We start from the raw sequence: 23801 nt of genomic DNA, 5'->3' as shown, positions 1-23801 counted from the left end.
AAACTAACCATAGTTATTAACAATTGAGTTGCCTGTAGTTACATTGTAAGTAGGCATATTGTCAAATAAAACACTGGTATTAGTTCCGTTGAATTTATTGTTTGGATTATTTAATGTAAAGTATAAATAAAGCTCTCGCCTTAATAAAGCCATTTGGTTTCCATTTTGTCTGTACAGTGTGTAATGAATAAGACTTCATTTGAGTGAAGTAAGCTATAATTCAAATTGCAGGTTATAGCTTGATATGTTTTATGGAGAACATTTTTGAAACATACAATCACGTTGTAATGTTTTATGTGTTTATCTTCTTCCAGAACATTACACATTTATTACTTACTGTTAGTTCAATTTCCCTTGCACTAAAGGTGTGTTGTGTTAATTAAATTGACAGACGGCATCTTGATAAGCAAGCGAGAATACCCCGTGAAAATCATTCGGATTAAGATTCTAAAAGCGCAATGGTTTAGCAGTTGAAGAGATGGAGGATGTCATGTTCTTTGTATGAGCTGAGTTATTGAAGGACCTAAAGTGTGGACCTATTAATACTAACCAATACTGAGATCAACATTTGATACTTCCTGATGTGCCACTGAGGTTAAATGGGGCACTTTGCCGGCATGCAAAGGAAGCAACTGTTGTTTCATCACATAGACCTGAACCAGCAGTGTTCTGCCTAATATTCCATTCCATCAGTCTTTCTGCAGAAGCGCACATGTAGGATGTACAGTTCCTAGTGAAAGTCTACACACCCCTTGCACAGTCTTCACATTTTACTGCCTTATAATACTGCCTTAAAATTCAAAAGGGATTCAAAGTTATAGAACAATATATATATATATATATATATATATATATATATATGTCTTGATTGCCTATGTCTTCACACCCCAGAGGTAATACCTGATGGAAGCACCTTTGGCAGCCATTACAGCTGTGTATCATTTTGAACAAGATTCTACCAACTTTGCACAGCTATTAGGGTAACAGGTATATTGTTTTTGTAAAAAATTGCTTGAGCTCAGTACATTTGGTTGGGAATCATTGATGGGCAGTAATATTCAAACATTGTCTCAGATATTCAAGCAATTTTAAGGCAGAAGTGAGACTGGACCACTCAGGAACACTCGACCCCTCTTGTAAAACAATTCTGGTGTGACTTTGCCATAAACATTTGTGTAATTGTCTCTATCCCAGGGTTACATTTTCAGAAGACTGAGGCTTTTTCCATAATTATTTTGATCCTAACAAACTCCCCAATCCCTGCAGATGACAAGCATACCCATAACATGATTCTGCCACCACAATACAATCAATACGTCCTCATTTTGTATTTATTACTCATTTGGAAAATGCTCTTGAATTGTTTTATTTCACTTACAAATTGTGGGATAGGTTGTGTAGATCAATAAGAAACAACATCAAATGTTATCCCTTCTTAGATGTAATTTTAAGGCTCCAAAATGTGAAGATTGTGCAAGGGTTGTGTAGACTGTATGTATTACACTGTATGTACCAACTACAGTGTTGAAGAGTGCCATGCAGTCTCGTACCAGGTCTCTCTTGCAAAAGAGATTTGATCTTAGCGAGACTAGCCTTCATAAACTAAATACAAGAAATCTACCAATTTATGTACTGGCATTTTTTCTTCTTAGAACACTTACTGTGTAGAGATGAGTCAAGATCTAATCATCCTCCCACATTGCTATTTCAACAACAACACAAGCGAATGTTCATTATGTTGAACTTGGATTGCTCTTCGTGTGTTTTTGTGGAGATGTTAGGTTGGTAGGAAGCTTGAAAGTACAACATTTTGACGCTTGGATGGATTCTTCTCTCTCAGTGGTGACCTTGAAGGGACTTAGTAAAAGAGTTTACTTGCAATAGCCTACAAGGCTGCAGGTTTAGAAATACAAATAAATACAAAAATTCTCATTCAATGGTACAGTGTTTATAAATATTTGATCTATTTCTCTCAGTTAGCATACTCCAGTTCCAAACAGTGTGACATTTTACAACATATTCCTCCTTTGTTTGTTGTAGTGGATGTTCTCTAGTGCTAATGGCCTCAGTGTGGAAGCAGGATAACCCCGTGGAGAAAGATGTCAACGAGAGACGTGGACAATGAGCACATGTATGCTTTCATAATGCACACACCATCATAATGTGCCATGGCTATTGTTCAATCCTCCCTGATTGCCTGGGTTGCTTTCTGTCCAGTTATTAAAACAGAGGGCTTTCAGACCAGGATGAATGTGAATGGAGACATATGGCCAAGTAGAGCCTAAGGCTTCAAAACACAAAGCAATTCAGAACATATTTAGAATGTTATATTTGATATTATCCTATATCCCATTTGGAAAAGTATAAGTTATCTTTTTACGTACAGTTAGTTTAAGAAATGATGACGAACATGATTTGAAGTGATTATAATTCTTCTTTATGTGAGGAGTTGTAGTGTTAGACTACTGCGTCACAGTATCAATGTCCAAGTGGGGATTATTCACTCTGGACTCCTGCCAGAGGAGATGCAATGTACTGCTAAATAAGTGATTTCTTTCTTCCAAGACAAAGGTAGCCTGTTTTGTCCACAGATATTTTCAGCCATTATTGAATGACCTCTGGCCAACCCCTGTTTGCTGTTTTGATGTAGCGTTTGAAATGACAGGATGGCTGGTTGAGGTGAGGGGGATAAGAACAGAGAGAGAGAAAGAAGAAAGGGTTGGTACAGATAGGAGCAGCTGCTCTGAACAAATCTAAGCCTCCTCTGTCGGATATAAATTGAAAGTAATGTCAGCTGTGAGCTCACCTCCACCGTGCCCCTTGTTGGTTCAGGTCTAGCAGGTGCTTTGTCTTCCACAGTTAATCATGTAAGGTATACATGCCTTTCCCAGTCTTAGAGCCAACAGATCCTATGATGGATTTTGTCTTCTTCTCAGACTTTTCTCTTGCAGTACATGCAGTACTTTTTGCATTGTCATCATTCGTTGCACTTATAATAATTGCAGTGATTGTATTTTGAGCGAATGAATACCTGCGACATACTACAAAATGTCAATTGAATTGAATCAACACAGACATACAGCGCCTTCAGAAAGTATTCACACCTCTTGACTTTTTCTACATGTTGTTGTGTTACAGCCTGAATTTAAAATGGATTAAATGTTGTTTTGTTATAACTGGTCTACACACAATACCCCATAATGTCAAAGTGGAATTATGTTTTTCAATGTGTTCACAAATTAATAAAAAAAGGAAAAGCTGAAATGTCTTGAGTCAGTAAGTATTCAGCCCCTTTGTTATGGCAAGCCTAAATAAGTTCACGAGTAAAGATTTGCTTAAAAAGTCACATAATAAGTTGCGTGGACTCACTCTGTGTGCAATACCATTGTTTAACACGATTTTTGAATGACTACCTCATCTCTGTACCCCACACATACAACTATCTGTAAGGTCCCTCTGTCGAGCAGTGAATTTTAAATACAGATTCAACCACAAAGACCAGGGAGGTTTTCCAATGCCTCGCAAAAAGTGCACCTATTGGTAGATCAAAACATATATAATTTAATATTTCTTTGAGCATGGTGAAGTTTTTAATTACAGCTTGGATGACCAAGTCACTACAAAGATAAACGCATCCTTCCTAACTCAGTTGCCGGAGATGACGGAAATCACTCAGGGATTTCACCATGAGGCCAATGGTGACTTTAAAACAGTTACAGAGTTTAATGACTTTAATTGGTTATAACTGAGGATGGATCAACAACATTGTAGTTACTCGACAATACTAACCTAATTGACGGAGTGAAAAGAAGGAAGCCTGTACATAACAAAAAATATTCCAAAACATGCATCCTATTTGCAACAAGGCACTAAAGTAATGCTGCAAAAAAATTGGCAAAGCAATTAACCTTTTTCCCTGAATACAAAGTGTTATGTTTTGAGCAAATTCAATACAACTGAGGACCACTCTCCATATTTTCAAGCATAGTGGTGGTTGCATCATGTTATGGGTATGCTTGTAATCGTTAAGAACTGGAGAGGAGTTTTTCAGGATAAAATATAAACAGAATGGGGCTAAGCACAGGCAAAATCATAGAGGAAAACCTTGTTCAGTTTCCACCAGGCATTGGGAGATGCATTCACCTTTCAGCACGACAATAACCTAAAAAAAACAATGCCACATCTATAATGGAGTTGCTTACCAAAAAGACAGTAAATGTTCCTTAGTAGCCGAGTTACAATTTTGACTTAAATTTACGAGAGAATCTGTGGCAAGACCTGAAAATGGTTGTCTAGCAATGATCAACAACCAATTTGACAGAGCTTGAAGAATTTAGAAATTAATAATGAACAAATGTTGCACAATCCAGGTGTAGAAAGCTCTTAGAGACTTACCCAGAAAGACTCACAGCTGTAATCGCTGCCAAAGCTGCTTCTACAAAGTTTTGAATCAGGGGTGTGAATACTTAAGTAAATTAGATATTTCTGTATTTCTTTTTCAATAAATTTACTAAAATTTGTAAAAACATGTTTTCACTTTGTCATTATGGGGTATTGTGTGTAGATGGGTGAGAAAGAAATGATTTAACTCATTTTGTATTCAGGCTGTAACACAACAAAATGTGGAATAAGTCAAGGGGTATGAATACTTTCTGAAATCACTGTACATGTAATTATTTTTTATAACATAGCTTACACAGCAGGCTAAGGCAGGCTTCCAAATGTGGATAATAAATGTCTATAGAATGATTTAATGTTCCAAAACAATACCTCTTTGATAAGGACATCCCTAATGGCCTCAAGTGAAATTCTGATTTCATTTGGGTATTTGTTGCCAGTGCATTTGACATTGATGATTATACTTGTTTGTGTATGAGAACCATGGGGAAATTGACAGAAAGAAGCAGATGATAAATCATTATATACTAATGCTTCCTAAATCATTCGAAGCACAAAGAAAACAATTAAGAAATCAAGCCTTTTGATAAGCAATTGTGGTATCTTTTAAAACAACTTAATCTTAAACTGCCAGTATAGAGGAAGATCTGTTAAGAGAGAGAGAGTTTACCCAGAATATGGAATAATGTGCGTAATCCTGTTGGAAGATCTAAACTAAGGATGTAAACAATTGCCTCCTGCCCTGTTCTTTCACAATCGCACAGTGACGAGGCCCTCTGAGACCCTGCTGTAAAAAGCAGTAACAGAAGATAAAAGGAGGGGGAAAATGTGTTGGTTTGTTCTATTTTATTAGTCTGAAGATGCTGTCAAGATTGAGAAAAAGCTATTTTTAAACTTTGGGATATGATCCATTACATATTGTAGATTAGCTTCCGGTATGCATTGTCATTTGTACCAGAATTAAAACATTGATTGAATATACTGCTCATATATCTTGTTGGTGGATTTGTTATCATTTCATGGCTCTAGCAATGATCCCTTCATTCAACACTGTGATTTATTTCCTACTGGTGAGGGGAAATAGTACTCCTCGAGACCAATTACACCACAAAAAGCAAACTGCTATTCCTATGGAAGTGTGGAAATGGAATAACCTTTAGTTCCAGACATGCTATAGTGTACTGTTGTAATGGGAAATATGTGGCCAATATGACTGGGCCCAGGCTTTAAATGTAATTCCCTACATAAACTTCCCATTTACATGAGTACTTCAACAGAATGAAAACAATTGTTAGAATTTCCCCCCTTCGGCAAATGTTTCAAAGGAACCATTCATTTCCTAGGCTGTGACCTACATAAAGGTGTGCTTCTACAAGCCTTCTCAACAGATCCCACACTAAGTCATCATTACCTAACCCAGCTACACTGGTCATCTGGACTAATTACTGCATTATGGGGCCATTTCAATAAACAAACCGAATGTCTGCATTACGAGAAAAAAAAATGGATTGATAGTGACTGTATGTTGAATAAGTCTTCATGCTCCAAACCCATTTTAGATTTGATTGACATGCTGCAAGGCTATATTTGACCACCTCCACTGCTGTTCTGTTATAAGTTGAACTGTAGCAAACATTTATTTTGACGTCTTAAACATGCTATATGCCAAATGAAAATTGACCGTATAAGAGAAACAAAAACAAGCAGCAAGAGTTGATATTCAAAGACACAGTACCATGTATGACGGCGTTGCTATTCAAAGCATATAGTATTGTCTTTGCACGACTAGGCCCGGCTCCACTGAGTAATTGAGGTTGAATTGGTTATGCCTGAGGCTAATTGCTAAAACGAATCATTACATGAAATTCATTATGAGCAGGGTTGCCATACCCAGGTGTTATTGAATTCCTCTCTCAAATTGACCTGATTTCAAATGATAACAGTCATAACTTCACCAGATAGAAATAGAACAGAGCAATGATGTTGCTGCTTCGTTCTCACCTGCTGCTCTTTCACATTTCACTTAAAACACAACAGGTGAAATAGGACCTACGGTAGGCTGAATTGATCTGCATAGATGGTAAGCGTTGTCTTTGTTTTCAACTGAATCGTAAATTGCATTCCTTATTTAGGAATGTTTATTTATGCCTTTTACGTCAAAGGAGATGCAGAGGTTTTACAAGAGGAAGATGTTTTGTCCAGCTGACGGGACATGTTGTAATGCTCTTCCAGTACAGATTACCACCTACTCCTTCTTTTTGGCTTCTTTTGTAAATTGAGAGAGACATCTCAGGCCTACATGCGGCCCACTGAGAGAGACATCTCAGGCCTACATGCGGCCCACTGAGAGAGACATCTCAGGCCTACATGCGGCCCACTGAGAGAGACATCTCAGGCCTACATGCGGCCCACTGAGAGAGACATCTCAGGCCTACATGCGGCCCACTGAGAGAGACATCTACTGAGAGAGAAAGGATCTCTATGATGATGCTCTAGTGGATTACATTCAACCTCTAGGTAGACAAGCCTTCAAATCCTCACAGAGAAATATGCAGCAAGGTAAAGGGTTTGCCCTGCTAAACACGAAGAAGTCATTTTCTGCAAGAGAACAATTTCGATCTGTTTACGTTTTTCCCCTTCAATGGGTCTGCTTGTTTGAAAGTTCTCTTTTAAGAGCCTGGTATTAAAGTCAGGAGAAGGCACCGTGACATCGGTGCATGAAATAGTTTCTATTCATTCTGAATGCAAGATTGATAAGGCTGCAACCGCACACCTCGAGACCAGTTAAACAGAAGAAAAATTGAAATTAACGAAACGACAAGGCGAAGACAGAAAAAAAATGCTTGATCTGATGCACCTTCCTGCTTATTTTGGAATATCTGGAGTCACAAACTCCAAACTCCAACACTGTAATCTTGAATTAATAATTTCCTCCAAACTTTCAAAGGCACTGTTCCCGTTTTGTGAACATCTCTTCGCATCTACATCAAAATGATGTTGTTGTCACTTTGGAGGAACTTTAGCATTTTATCTCTGTCGCTAAAATGTGAATGTTGATGCACAGTTGACAATGTCATTCCTTATTTACTTGTTACTTATTTAAATGTTTCTGTCATTCACAGATTGATCCTAAGGTTGCCTTCCCCCGACGCGCTCAACCTAAGGTAAGAGCAAACCACCTCACTTAGTATTAGTGATACTAACTGACCAGTCAGCCTCATTCTCTAAATCTATTTTCTTTATTAGCAACAGGACTCCTTTCATTTTCCCCACTCGTGTGTCATAATGGAAAAAGCATTCCAAAGGCACTTGTACTATGAGCTTGGGACCACTTCCTGCACAGTTGGAAGGTCACTTCCATGGTCAGCAGTCATTTCACCTATGCTGATCTCAATTTTACCAAAACAAACCAATAACAAAATAATGGGGATATTTGACATGTAGGTAACTTATTAATGATGACAGTATCATATCTATCATAATGGCTTAATCCTGGCTCGGTTACTGGTTGTCTTCTGTGTGCAAACACACACACACACACACACACACACACACACACACACACACACACACACACACACACACACACACACACACACACACACACACACACACACACACACACACACACACACACACACACACACACACACACACACACACACACACACACACACACACACACACACACAACACACACACACACACACACACACACACACACACACACACACACACACACACACACACACACACACACACACACACACACACACACACACACACACACACACACACACACACACACACACACACACACACACACACACACACACACACACACACACACACACACACACACACACACACACACACACACACACACACACACACACACACACACACACAGTGTGTTAAGGTTGTGTTGGTGATCATGATGTAGCTACAGTGGTGAGAGGTGTGCTCTTTATCCCCTCTGACTGGCTTTGGGTTAGAGGGGAGCGCCTTTAGGCCACTGTAGTGCTCCTCACATCAGACCTTTTAGACCTGAAACGGGCGGAGATCAATAATGTATTTTTCTCCTTCCCACCGGCTCACAGAGAGGTGTTGTTACTGAGCGGTTCTGGTTTCAAACGGGGAATTGGCAGTGAAAGCTTTCAAAGCCAGAGCACATGGTGTCTTACGGGTATCGGCATATGGTTGAGAAACTACCAGCTCTTTTTTCTCTCTCCCACATTTGCCTGTTTGTCACTTAAACCTTTTCTCTTCCTCGGCTTGTTCCTGAACATAAAACAAATAAAACACATCAAAAACAACCGACATGTTTTGCCTCTGGATTTTGGGATTTCAGTTGAAAGGGAAGCTAGCTCCTCCCTGGAAGAAATAGCTGTTGTGCTTATTATTTTATACTTTTTACAACAATATGCTCTGTTTAGCTGGGACCGACATGTAAGAGAACGGAATCGCTCAGAAATACATGAATTGTTCTCACACACTTTTAAACATCCAGTGTCATTATGAAGGTAGGTTACGTCACTGGAAGAAAACAATGACTACTAAACAGAATTGCTACAGTAGTACAGAAAATACCTGTCGTTGAGATGTTGTAGAAAACGGCAGGCTCTAGGGCAAGCTCATTAGAGGAGAAAATGGCTTTTATTTGTTTTAGTATTATGCAAGAGAATGTGGATTTCAAAGTATCTCAAAGAAATAGGATTAAGGCAGATAGATTAGCATTTCATGGCTTTCTTCTTCATATTTAATTGATTTAAGGCCTTTATAAGCAGTCTGGGTCTGAGGTTGCCATTTATAAAGCACTTTCTGTCTTGAATTTGTCATCGTTTCTCCCCCCCCACCTTCTTCTCCAGGCGGCTGCTAGTCGCTGTTGTTTAACAGGCCTGTCCTCAGTGAGAGGGCTTCTATGGGGCCGGCTGCTAGGGCAGGCTACAGGTGCCTCAATGGCGCTGGGTTGTTGAGAGACCAATCGGCTTTGGTTTCCTCCTGGTTATACTCCACCCCCTATCTACCCTGCACCGTTGCATATTGTGTACAGTACTGTTAGTGTACCTTAAGCGATTGTAGATTTTGTAGAGTGAGTTAAGTAGCCTACATTTACATGTATCTCCCCAGGTACTTCAGACATTGGCCTTAATGCACCCAGTTTCCTATATGATTAAATACAGTGCATGAATATATAGGGGCCCCAATTATGTTAGAATTGTTCTGCCTGGTCACACATGGATCCCCTACTGTCTTGAGCCAATAGATCTGCACAGTGTGATGTCTGTGTGAGGTGAATGGAGGGGTTAGGTATGAGAGAGAGATGGACAGGTGCTGTCTCTCTCTGTTCTCATCCTTTGTGGAGCTGTTCTCTTTGTATTTTCACAGGAACATGGAAACTGGGGGCTGATGACTGCCTGGTGTGTTTAGAAACCAAGGTGACGGTTGCTGCCCACATCGCTAAAGATTGGTTTCTCAGCTGTCCATGTCGTTACCGATACCGTCGCTGCCGCTGTTGTTGTTGTTTTCACACTGCGGAATCACAGACAATCATAGCGTGTACCAACATGATTTTAATTGGCCACTTCTCTGGTAGATGAGCTCTGATGGCTTGTTATGGAAATGAAAGGAAGGAGCTGGGCCACTCAGAGAAGACGAGCAGCGCAGCTTAACCCCTTCTTTTCCGCCGGGCCGTCTCACCAGGGGCTGTTTGCCTCATTAGGCTTCAGTAGCAGCCACTAGTCGCCACATCAATGGCAGTCATTGGACTGCACTGATGAGACAAGCCTCTCTGTACTGTACACAAATAGATATGTTCTGGATGTACTGAACAGTGGGAGCTCGACTCTAAAGGAACTTAAAGGAGTAATACTGTTTACTTGTGTTGACAATCACAAGGTTTTATTTGGTGCTGATATGTATATGATATGTATATTTTAATCAGGGAGAGGAAGTAACCTTCAAATGTTGACTGCAGCTAGCAAAGCGTACCGTAGTAGGCCTGAGTGGAAATGGATCTAGGTTAGCAGTCATAAATACCATCAAAGCAGTGGCCCAGATTTCCCCTTCTGACTGTGTGCGTGTCCACTGTGTACTCTGCCTGCCTCTCTCGCTTTCTGCCACTGCTGAGGGACTTCTACTGCTGGTGATAGTGGGAAGGGGAGGCTAGAGCATCTAGAATAGATTCACTTTTGTCTGGTTCTGGTCCCCCACCTCTTTCTGAGGGACGTGTTGTGTGCTTAATGTTCTGAGTTGGAGAAAAGCTCCCAGGTGTCCCGTGGTGCTGGAGCTAGGGACAAACTTGTTGCTGAGAGAGAAAACTCCTCGCCAAGTTTTTAATGAAGTCCAAAGGTGACACTGTGTGAAGTACAGTACAGACAGAGCCCCCCATTACACACACACACACACACACACACACACACACACACACACACACACACACACACACACACACGCACACGCACACGCACACGCACATGCACACACACACACACACACAACCAAAGACACAGAACAACAATTATGTAAGATGTGCACACACACAGACAGACAGACATGCACACACACACACACACACTCCCTCAGTGAAACACACACACTATTGGGAATGCTTGCCAAAGGAGAGAGGCCCAGGAGTGCAGTTCTCTACCCCAATGCCAATTAAGAAACCTGCACAAGGGCATATACATAGAGATCTGGTCCTCCGTAGCTCAGTTGGAAGTGTATATACTGTACTCGATACCATCTACTGTATCTTGCCTATGCTGCCCTGTACCATCACTCATTCATATATCCTTATGTACATATTCTTAATCACCTTACACTGTGTATAAGACAGTAGTTTTGGAATTGTTAGTTAGATTACTTGTTGGTTATTACTGCATTGTCGGAACTAGAAGCACAAGCATTTCGCTACACTCGCATTAACATCTGCTAACCATGTGTATGTGACAAATACAATTAGATTTGATTTGATTTGATTCGATTTCTCCTACATTCTCTCCATTCTTACTTTCTTTCTTTCTCTGTTTCTCTTTCTCTGTCTCTCCCCTCCCTCCCTCCATCTCTTCCTCTTCTTTTCATTCTGGACAGCCTCACAAAGCCCGGTGAATCCGCTGTTACGCCTCACTCAGATATGTTGTTTTTCTTTAGGTGATTTTAGTATTATAATCTTCTCCATCTCAGAATGATTTTCATTTCAACTGACACAGCTGACTGCTGGGAATTTGAAACCATGGCTGCCAGCTACTCTAAATGTCCATATGAGTTTATTAAAAGCGCTAGATTCCCTGTTCAAACTCAGCCGTGCACCACTGCCAGAGTTTGAAAGAACATTCAAGGACAAAAGTCCTTTATATAGAACAGAATACATCATATGGAGCATATCTTTAGATGCCATTAGCAGACACTTATCCAAAGAAACTTATAGAAGTGTTGAATCCACTATCCTGGCATTGCAAACATCATGCACTTCCAACTGAGCTACAGAGGACCAGATCTCTATGTACATGTATATCTCTATGTATATCTCTATGTACATGTTTATCTCTATGTACATGTTTATCTCTATGTACATGTATATCTCTATGTACATGTATATCTCTATGTATATCTCTATTTACATGTATATCTCTATGTATATCTCAATGTACATGTATATATCTATGTATATCTATCTATATGTACATCTCTATGTATATATCTATATATCTATGTACATGTATATCTCTATGTATATCTCTATGTACATGTATATCTCTACGTATATCTTTATGTACATGTACATCTCTATGTATATATCTATATATCTATGTACATGTATACCTCTATGTATATATCTATGTACATGTATATCTCTGTGTACATGTATATCTCTATTTATATCTCTATGTATATCTCTATGTACATGTATATCTCTGTATATATCTATGTATATCTCTATGTACATGTATATCTCTATGTACTGTATATGTCTGTGTACATGTATATCTCTATGTATATCTTTATGTACATGTATATCTCTATGTATATCTCTATGTATATCTCTATGTACATGTATATCTTTATTAGAGGTCGACCGATTATGATTTTTCAACACCGATACCGATTATTGGAAGACCAAAAAAAGCCGATACCGATTAATCTGACAATTTTTTTATATTTATTTGTAATAATGACAATTATCCGCCTACCTCCTCATGCCTTTTGCACACAATGTATATAGACTCTTTTTTTTCTTTCCACTGTGTTATTGACTTGTTTATTGTTTACTCCATGTGTAACTTTGTGTTGTTGTCTGTTCACACTGCTATGCTTTATCTTTGCCAGGTCGCAGTTGTAAATGAGAACTTGTTCTCAACTAGCCTACCTGGTTAAATAAAGGTGAAAGAAAACAACAAAAAAACAACAATACTGAATGAACACTTATTTTAACTTAATATAATACATCAATAAAATCAATTTAGCCTCAAATAAATAATGAAACATGTTCAATTTGGTTTAAATAATGCAAAAACAAAGTGTTGGAGAAGAAAGTAAAAGTGCGATATGTGCCTTGTAAGAAAGCTAACATTTAAGTTCCTTGCTCAGAACATGAGAACATATGAAAGCTGGTGGTTCCTTTTAACATGAGTCTTCAATATTCCCAGGTAAGACGTTTTAGGTTGTAGTTATTATAGGAATTATAGGACTATTTCTCTCTATACCATTTGTATTTCATATACCTTTGACTATTGGATGTTCTTTTAGGCACTTTAGTATTGCTAGTGTAACATTATAGCTTCCGTACCTCTCCTCGCTCCTACCTGGGCTCGAACCAGGAACACAACGACAACAGCCACCCTCGAAGCAGCGTTACCCATGCAGATCAAGGGGAACAACTACTCCAAGTCTCAGAGCGAGTGACGTTTGAAATGCTATTAGCGCTCACCCTGCTAACTAGCTAGCCATTTCACATCACATCGTTACACCAGCCTAATCTCGGGAGTTGATAGGCTTGAAGTCATAAACAGCAGAGCTGCTGGCAAAACTCACGAAAGTGCTGTTTGAATGAATGCTTATGAGCCTGCTGGTGCCTACCATCGCTCAGTCAGACTGCTCTATCAAATCATAGACTTAATTCTAACATAATTACACACAGAAATGCGAGCCGTAGCTCATTAATATGGTCGAATTCGGAAACTATCATCTCGAAAACAAGACGTTTATTCTTTCAGTGAAATACGGAACCGTTACGTATTTTATCTAACGGGTGGCATCCATCAGTCTAAATATTCCTGTTACATTGCACAACCTCCAATGTTATGTCATAATTACGTAACATTCTGGCAAATTAGTTCGCATTGAGCCAGGCGGCCCAAACTGTTGCATATACCCTGACTCTGCGTACAATGAACGCAAGAGAAATGACACAATTTCACCTGGTTAATATTGCCTGCTAACCTGGATTTCTTTTAGCTAAATATGCAGATTTAAAAATATATACTTCTGTGTATTGATTTTAAGAAATGCATTGATGTTTATGGTTAGGTACATGTTGGAGCAACGACAGTCCTTTTTCGCGAATGCGCACTGCATCGATTGTATGCAACGCAGGACACGCTAGATAAACTAGTAATATCATCAACCATGTGTAGTTATAACTGGTGATTATGATTGATTAAGTTTAATGCTAGCTAGCAAACTTGGCTTCTTATTGCATTCGCTTCTTACTGCATTCGAGTAACAGGCGGGCTCCTCGTGAGGCAGGTGGTTAGAGCGTTGGACTTCTTAACCATAAGTTGCAAGATTGAATACCTGAGCTGACAAGATAAAAATCTGTCTTTCTGCCCCTGAACAAGGCAGTTAACCCACCGTTCCTAGGCCGTCATTGAAAATAAGAATGTGTTCTTAACTGACTAGTTAAATAAAGATTAAATAAAGGTGTAAAAACATAGTTTTTTTTTGTTGAAATCGGCCCTAATTAATCGGCCATTCTGATTAATCGGTCGACCTCTAATCTCTATGTATATCTCTATTTATATCTCTATGTATATCGTTATGTATATGTATATCTCTATGTACATGTGTATCTCTATGTATATCTCTATGTACATCTCTATGTATATCTCTATCTCTATCTTTATGTACATGTATATCTCTATTTATATCTCTATGTACATGTATATCTCTATGTACATGTATATCTCTATGTATATCTCTATGTACATCTCTATCTCTATCTTTATGTACATGTATATCTCTATTTATATCTCTATGTACATGTATATCTCCATCTATATCTCTATGTACATGTACAGTGGGGAGAACAAGTATTTGATATACTGCCGATTTTGCAGGTTTTCCTACTTACAAAGCATGTAGAGGTCTGTACTTTTTTTTATCATAGGTACACTTCAACTGTGAGAGACGGAATCTAAAACAAAAATCCAGAAAATCACATTGTATGATTTTTAAGTAATTCATTTGCATTTTATTGCATGACATTAGTATTTGATACATCAGAAAAGCAGAACTTAATATTTGGTACAGAAACCTTTGTTTGCAATTACAGAGATCATACGTTTCCTGTAGTTCATGACCAGGTTTGCACACACTGCAGCAGTGATTTTGGCCCACTCCTCCATACAGACCTTCTCCAGATCCTTCAGGTTCCGGGGCTGTCGCTGGGCAATACGGACTTTCAGCTCCCTCCAATGATTTTCTATTGGCTTCAGGTCTGGAGACTGGCTATGCCACTCCAGGACCTTGAGATGCTTCTTATGGAGCCACTCCTTAGTTGCCCTGGCTGTGTGTTTCGGGTTGTTGTCATGCTGGAAGAACCAGCCACTACCCGTCTTCAATGCTCTTATTGAGGGAAGGAAGTTGTTGGCCAAGGTCTCGTGATACATGGCCCCAAACATCCTTCCCTCAATACGGTGCAGTCGTCCTGTCCCCTTTGCATCCCCAAAGAATGATGTTTCCACCTCCATGCTTCACGGTTGGCATGGTGTTCTTAGGGTTGTACTTCCTCCAAACATGGCGAGTGGAGTTTAGACCAAAAAGCTCTATTTTTGTCTCATCGGACCACATGACCTTCTCCCAATCATCCAGATGGTCATTGGCAAACTTCAGACGGGCCTGGACATGCGCTGGCTTGAGCAGGAGGACCTTGCGTGCGCTGCAGGATTTTAATCCATGACGGCGTAGTGTGTTACTAATGGTTTTCTTTGAGACTGTGGTCCCAGCTCTCTTCAGGTCATTGACCAGGTCTTGCTGTGTAGTTCTGGCCTGATCCATCACCTTCCTCATGATCATTGATGCCCCACGAGGTGAGATCTTGCATGGATCCCCAGACCGAGGGTGATTGACCGTCATCTTGAACTTCTTCCATTTTCTAATAATTGCGCCAACAGTTGTTGCCTTCTCACCAATCTGCTTGCCTATTGTCCTGTAGCCCATCCCAGCCTTGTGCAGGTCTACAATTTTATCCCTGATGTCCTTATACAGCTCTCTGGTCTTGACCATTGTGGAGAGGTTGGAGTCTGTTTGATTGAGTGTGTGGACAGGTGTCTTTTATACAGGTAACGAGTTCAAACAAGTGCAGTTAATACAGGTAATGAGTGGAGAACAGGAGGGCTTCTTAAAGAAAAACTAACAGGTCTGTGAGAGCCGGAATTCTTACTGGTTGGTAGGTGATCAAATACTTATGTCATGCAATAAATTGCAAATTAATTACTTAGAAATCATCAATGTGATTTTCTGGATTTTTGTATATCTCTGTACATGTATATATCTATGTATATCTCTGTGTACATGTATATCTCTATCTATATCTGTATGTACATGTATATCACTATGTATATGTCTATGTATATCTCTGTCTATATCTTTATGTACATGTATATCTCTATGTATATCTCTATTTATATCTCTATGTATATCTCTATATATATCTCTATGTATATGTATATCTCTATGTATATGTCTATGTACATGTATATCTCTATTTATATCTTTATGTATATGTCTATGTATATATTTATGTACATGTATATGTCTATGTATATCTCTATGTATATGAATATCTCTATGTATATATCTATGTACATGTATATCTCCATGTATATCTCTATCTATATCTGTATGTACATGTGTATCTCTATCTATATCTTTATGTACATGTATATCTCTATGTATATCTCTATGTATATCTCTGTGTATATCGTTATGTGCATGTATATCTCTGTGTACATGTATATCTCTATGTACATGTATATCTCTGTGTATATCTCTACCTATATCTTTATGTACATGTATATCTCTATGTATATCTCTATCTATATATTTACGTACATGTATATCTCTATGTATATGTACATGTATATCTCTATGTACATGTATATATCTATGTACATGTAGATATCTATGTATATCTCTATGTACATGTATATCTCTATGTACATGTATATATCTATGTATATCTCTATGTACATGTATAGCTCTATGTATATCTCTACGTATATCTTTATGTACATGTATATCTCTATGTATATCTCTACGTATATCTTTATGTACATGTATATCTCTGTGTACATGTATATCTCTATGTACATGTATATCTCTATGTATATCTCTATGTACATGTATATCTCTGTGTATATCTCTACCTATATCTTTATGTACATGTATATCTCTATGTATATCTCTATCTATATATTTACGTACATGTATATCTCTATGTATATGTACATGTATATCTCTATGTACATGTATATATCTATGTACATGTAGATATCTATGTATATCTCTATGTACATGTATATCTCTATGTACATGTATATCTCTATGTATATCTTTATGTACATGTATATCTCTATGTATATCTCTACGTATATCTTTATGTACATGTATATCTCTATGTATATCTCTACGTATATCTTTATGTACATGTATATCTCTATGTATATCTCTGTGTACATGTATATATCTATGTACATGTATATCTCTATGTATATCTCTATGTACATGTATATCTCTATGTATATCTCTATGTATATGTATATCTCTATGTACATGTATATCTCTATGTATATCTCTATGTACATGTATATCTCTACGTATATCTTTATGTACATGTATATCTCTATGTATATCTCTGTGTATATCTTTATGTGCATGTATATCTCTATGTATATCTCTGTGTACATGTATATCTCTATGTACATGTATATCTCTGTGTATATCTCTGTGTACATGTATATCTCTATGTACATGTATATCTCTATGTATATCTCTGTGTACATGTATATCTCTATGTATATCTCTATGTACATGTATATCTCTGTGTATATCTCTATGTACATGTATATCTCTGTGTATATCTCTATGTGCATGTATATCTCTGTACATGTATATCTCTATGTACATGTATATCTCTATGTACATGTATATCTCTATGTACATGTATATCTCTATGTACATGTATATCTCTATGTATATCTCTGTGTACATGTATATCTCTATGTATATCTCTATCTTACATGTATATCTCTGTGTATATCTCTATGTACATGTATATCTCTGTGTATATCTCTATGTGCATGTATATCTATATGTATATCTCTGTGTATATGTATATCTCTGTGTACATGTATATCTATATGTATATCTCTATGTACATGTATATCTCTATGTATATCTCTATGTGCATGTATATCTCTATGTATATCTCTATGTACATGTATATCTCTATGTATATCTCTATGTATATCTCTATGTATATCTCTATGTGCATGTATATCTCTATGTATATCTCTATGTATATCTCTGTGTATATCTTTATGTGCATGTATATCTCTATGTATATCTCTGTGTACATGTATATCTCTATGTACATGTATATCTCTATATCTCTATATCTTTATGTACATGTATATCTCTATGTATATCTCTATCTATATATTTACGTACATGTATATCTCTATGTATATGTACATGTATATCTCTATGTACATGTATATATCTATGTACATGTAGATATCTATGTATATCTCTATGTACATGTATATCTCTATGTACATGTATATATCTATGTATATCTCTATGTACATGTATAGCTCTATGTATATCTCTACGTATATCTTTATGTACATGTATATCTCTATGTATATCTCTACGTATATCTTTATGTACATGTATATCTCTGTGTACATGTATATCTCTATGTACATGTATATCTCTATGTATATCTCTATGTACATGTATATCTCTGTGTATATCTCTACCTATATCTTTATGTACATGTATATCTCTATGTATATCTCTATCTATATATTTACGTACATGTATATCTCTATGTATATGTACATGTATATCTCTATGTACATGTATATATCTATGTACATGTAGATATCTATGTATATCTCTATGTACATGTATATCTCTATGTACATGTATATATCTATGTATATCTCTATGTACATGTATAGCTCTATGTATATCTCTACGTATATCTTTATGTACATGTATATCTCTATGTATATCTCTACGTATATCTTTATGTACATGTATATCTCTATGTATATCTCTACGTATATCTTTATGTACATGTATATCTCTATGTATATCTCTGTGTACATGTATATCTTTATGTACATGTATATCTCTGTGTATATCTCTATGTACATGTATATCTCTATGTATATCTCTATGTACATGTATATCTCTATGTATATCTCTACGTATATCTTTATGTACATGTATATCTCTATGTATATCTCTATGTATATCTTTATGTACATGTATATCTCTATGTATATCTCTGTGTACATGTATATATCTATGTACATGTATATCTCTATGTATATCTCTATGTACATGTATATCTCTACATGTATATCTCTGTGTATATCTCTGTGTACATGTATATCTCTATGTACATGTATATCTCTATGTATATCTCTATGTACATGTATATCTCTGTGTATATCTCTATGTACATGTATATCTCTGTGTATATCTCTATGTGCATGTATATCTCTGTGTACATGTATCTCTATGTACATGTATATCTCTATGTACATGTATATCTCTGTGTACATGTATATCTATATGTATATCTCTATGTACATGTATATCTCTATGTATATCTCTGTGTACATGTATATCTCTATGTATAAAAAATCTCTATCTTACATGTATATCTCTGTGTATATCTCTATGTACATGTATATCTCTGTGTATATCTCTATGTGCATGTATATCTCTGTGTATATCTCTGTGTACATGTATATCTATATGTATATCTCTGTGTACATGTATATCTCTATGTACATGTATATCTCTGTGTATATCTCTATGTGCATGTATATCTCTATGTATATCTCTATGTACATGTATATCTCTATGTACATGTATATCTCTATGTATATCTCTGTGTACATGTATATCTCTATGTACATGTATATCTCTATGTACATGTATATCTCTATGTACATGTATATCTCTATGTATATCTCTATGTACATGTATATCTCTATGTATATCTCTGTGTACATGTATATCTCTATGTATATCTCTATGTATATCTCTGTGTACATGTATATCTCTATGTACATGTATATCTCTATGTATATCTCTATGTGCATGTATATCTCTATGTATATCTCTATGTACATGTATATCTCTATGTATATCTCTATGTATATCTCTATGTATATCTCTATGTGCATGTATATCTCTATGTATATCTCTATGTATATCTCTGTGTACATGTATATCTCTATGTATATCTCTATCTTACATGTTTTCACATTGGATGATAGTAGGTCATCTTTCCATTCCTCCAAGACTGGAGACAATCATCTACCAACAGAAACACAACCTCACTGTTACTATGTGTATTTATGTTTTTCCTCCACGTAAATGCACGTCTGAAATGGGTTTTTAGAACCAACGGGAAGTGCATTGACTTTTCACTGAAAACAAGAAACAATCCGATAGCTGGCAAAGCTAACTTGGATCAGGGCAAGGGAAAAGTCAATCAATCAGTGTTCAGTTGATGGGATTGCTTTATCGCTACCTCCCTCTAACCTCCTGGTGAAAAAGGTTTGTAGCCGAGACAAACAAAACCCCCCCCAGATAGAGGGCTACATGGAGAGATGTTTTTTCCCTTTGGTAATGGATGTGTGGGGTATCAGGAGATGTGTTTAAATCCTTGACCTACACTGTTCCAGCTTTGAATGACCTCAATGAAACTGGCCCAGACAAGAATGAGGCCAAAGCCCAGGCAGGTAGCCTAGTGGTTAGAGCGTTGGACAAGTAACTGAAAGGTTGCTAGATCGAATCCCCGAGCTGACAAGGTAAAAATCTGTCATTCTGCCCTTGAACAAGGCAGTTAACCCACTGTCCCTGGGCTGTCGTTGTAAATAATAATTTGTTCTTAGCTGACTTGCCTAGTTAAATAAAGGTAAAATAAATAAAATAAAATATGAATGACTGTTTGCTGGGTGGTCAAACAGAATCACCAAAAGACAGTCAGAAGAGACTCAATCAGTCAAAGCACTGCTCAGTTTGATTGATGCTGTTTTCTCTTCTACTCATTGTAATTATATGAAATGTATCATGTCTGTGTGTGTGTGTGTCAGTGGGCATATGTTGTTATTCTGAATGAACTATATGCTTGTCTTTGTGTTTAGCCTGTATGTGTAGTACAGTATATGACTGTGTTCTCTGTGTCCTGCTGGCTCCTGAGTGTTGGCCCATTTCCCCTCCTCTCCTCTCCCAAGCCTGGTCTCTTTGCTGTGGGTCGAGGGTAATTAGGTTTGGGGGGGTTCAGGGCCGTGTTGTGTACTTATCAATGGCAGCAGACAGGATAGAGGGGAGGGAGGGCAGGGAGGATAGAGGGCTGCAGGAGCCTGGCCCTGCTAAACCTGATGCTGACTGATAGTAATGAGAAGACTCAGGCCAGCCAGGATTGAGACTAGCTGCCTCCCTCCCCCCCCCTCATCACTACTAACACAGCCCTATCAAAGCCCTCGTTTTATATGACACACTTGCACGCCTGCACACACATTGATGGCGCCGCCCCTCCCCAACGCCACCATATCTCCATTCACCTAAGATTCTTAAACTCTCACTGATTTGTAGATTCCAGCTTGTTGTTTGTGCACTTCTATTTGACTGATGAAGGCATATTTACATGTTACGACAGTACTGACACATAGTTACAGCCTGGCTGTTCTGCAGTGGCTTAGTTTTGCACTCACGTTGCTACTGAATTACGCAGAGCAGGCCCCAGCGGCACAGTCTCGCACGGCATTGTGGGAGACGGAGTGGGGAGTAGATTAGTTCCAGGGTCGGAGGCAGACAGGTTGAGCAAGATGGAATCTGGGAGCTGAGAACTGAGATAGTGTTCTGTTCTGCAGTGAGGAGAGGGGTCTAGTGGGACAGAGACAGAACAGAGCTCACCCAGTCAGTCTCTGGCCAAAGAGCACCACATTCCTGGAGGCCTGACCCCACTGTGGCATCTCCCTGGCCTGGCAGGAAGCCTCTGGCCTGGCACGGAGCCTCTGGCCTGGGGCACGTGATAGCCAGGGAAGGGCCTAAGTGGCCTGGGTGACCACACATTCTCTGCCTCTGACACACAGAAATAAAGAGCCCTGCCGAAGCAACAAACAAGTAGATATTTGTCATCCCCTGTCCTGGGCACGACTTTTGTTATGATCGTTTTTGGGAGGGAGGTAGGTATTTGTCACACCTGATGACTAGGCACAGCTGTGCTGCCAGTAATTATCAATTTTCTGCTACACTCGTCTCGAGAAGTGATTTAAGTCCTTCGTTGAGCGAAGTCTCTGCGGCTTCAATCCTACCCAGACACACAACACTGCACCCCACAACCATTTAAAATAAATGCAGCATTAAAGTTGTAAAATAAATTATAATAATGTATTTCTAACCCAGAATGTATTAGAGAAGATTTGAATAATCTTAAAAGACCTTGCGGTATGCTCTGCCTAGTATGTTGCCTCTGCAGTGACCTTCATGTTTGACCTTGACTCTTATCTCTTTCAATTTGTATTCCAAGGGGCTTCCCCTCATGTAAATAAGAAATACCACACCACAGCAGTTCAGCTAAACTATTTTCAGAACAGAACGTCTTTACTTTTCATCTGATCCTCTCGGCGTAGTGTTAGTCAGAGACCAACATACAGGACCCAGGATGGATCTTCTTCTGGTTTCTGGCTGATGTAACGCTGAGTGCCTGCCAGGCCTATTAGAGCACCTTTGGAAGAGTGGACAATTATCTTACTCTGCCCATGCGTTAACTCTCCAACAAGCTGCTGTGGCAGGAGCTGAGACTGTAGCTGAGACTGTGCAGGCAACTAGGACTGCAGTGTTATTTTCAGGATCCAGGTTATCACGGCTCTAACAAGCCTACTCTTCCATCTATACAATAGCAACTCAACTTCTGCTTTCACCTTTCTGATTCAGATTCCTTTCAGACTTCATTCCGTTTTTTCCAACCAATGTCTGTCAATATTATAACCAGCAGAATTTTGTTCCAACTAAATTGTTTCACTGCAACTAAATTGGGTAGATTGATGCATTAGCCTATTTGATGGGAGGACTGTTTGAATTGAATATCTAGTTGTGTTTTGACTTTCTATTCTTTGATAAATCCTCCGTATGGAACTGTTTATCCTCCCATGTAATATTGAACAGACATGTGTACCTCTAAATGTTGAATAACCTCGAAACTTCAAACGACTGTCTCAGTAGAACATGAATTCAGAATGAATTTGAATCCCATCCACATATGAATATTCATAAAGTCGAGTTTGGATGTTCTACTGTGCCACTGTCATTTTTAGCCAAAGCAATCTTTAACTTATGAAACATTAAGGTATGCCTATTGCTGTAATATTTAACAGAGCTGTCTGCCTTATGCTTTTACACAACATGGAAGAGTTGAACATCCCCCCCCCCCCTCTCTCTGCTCCGTACTTGCTGAAACAGCTGATCTGCCACTGAGTCCCCGACTAAAGCCCAGTGGTGCCGCTCAGAGGAGCACAAACGCTGGAGGGGGAAAGCTGAGCTCTTTTAGAGCATTGCATATAAATCCCCCTCTCAAACAAAACACAGTCAATTCCCAAGAGGGTCCAAATTGGCCAAACTAAACAAATGAATGGGATAAAGTGAACCCACTCGTTGACATGCCCTTTGTAGCTACTGCTACCAGAGAGCCCTGGGTACCGCATGGAGGATGGCGGGAAGGAGAGGAGGGGAGGTGGGATAGGGAGAGTAGTAATCCTTCTCACCCCCTTCTCCCCCCCCCAACAAGATTTAGGAGTGGCTGTTCCACTGGTTGTCATAAGGTGTATGCCCAATTTGTGGTGTTGTGGTCTAAATGACAGAGGGGAGCT

At 38.4% G+C, this 23801-nt stretch overlaps 1 protein-coding gene across 15 annotated transcripts in view; it reads left to right on the top strand.

Moving 5' to 3' along the window:
• Positions 1-23801, top strand: part of LOC118389693 (RNA-binding protein Musashi homolog 2-like) — a 335623-nt gene that overhangs the window by 5730 nt on the left and 306092 nt on the right. For all 15 annotated transcript variants that reach the window (XM_052457216.1, XM_052457217.1, XM_052457210.1 and 12 more), the window contains exon 5: positions 7521-7562. In XM_052457216.1, coding sequence (XP_052313176.1) covers positions 7521-7562 — 42 coding nt within the window. The remainder of the gene's footprint in view (positions 1-7520; positions 7563-23801) is intronic.

This window comes from Oncorhynchus keta, chromosome 11 (genome assembly GCF_023373465.1).
Source record: "Oncorhynchus keta strain PuntledgeMale-10-30-2019 chromosome 11, Oket_V2, whole genome shotgun sequence".
Classification (NCBI taxonomy): domain Eukaryota; kingdom Metazoa; phylum Chordata; class Actinopteri; order Salmoniformes; family Salmonidae; genus Oncorhynchus; species Oncorhynchus keta.
Note: the sequence above shows the minus strand (reverse complement) of the source record. Positions and strands in the feature narration are given on the sequence as shown.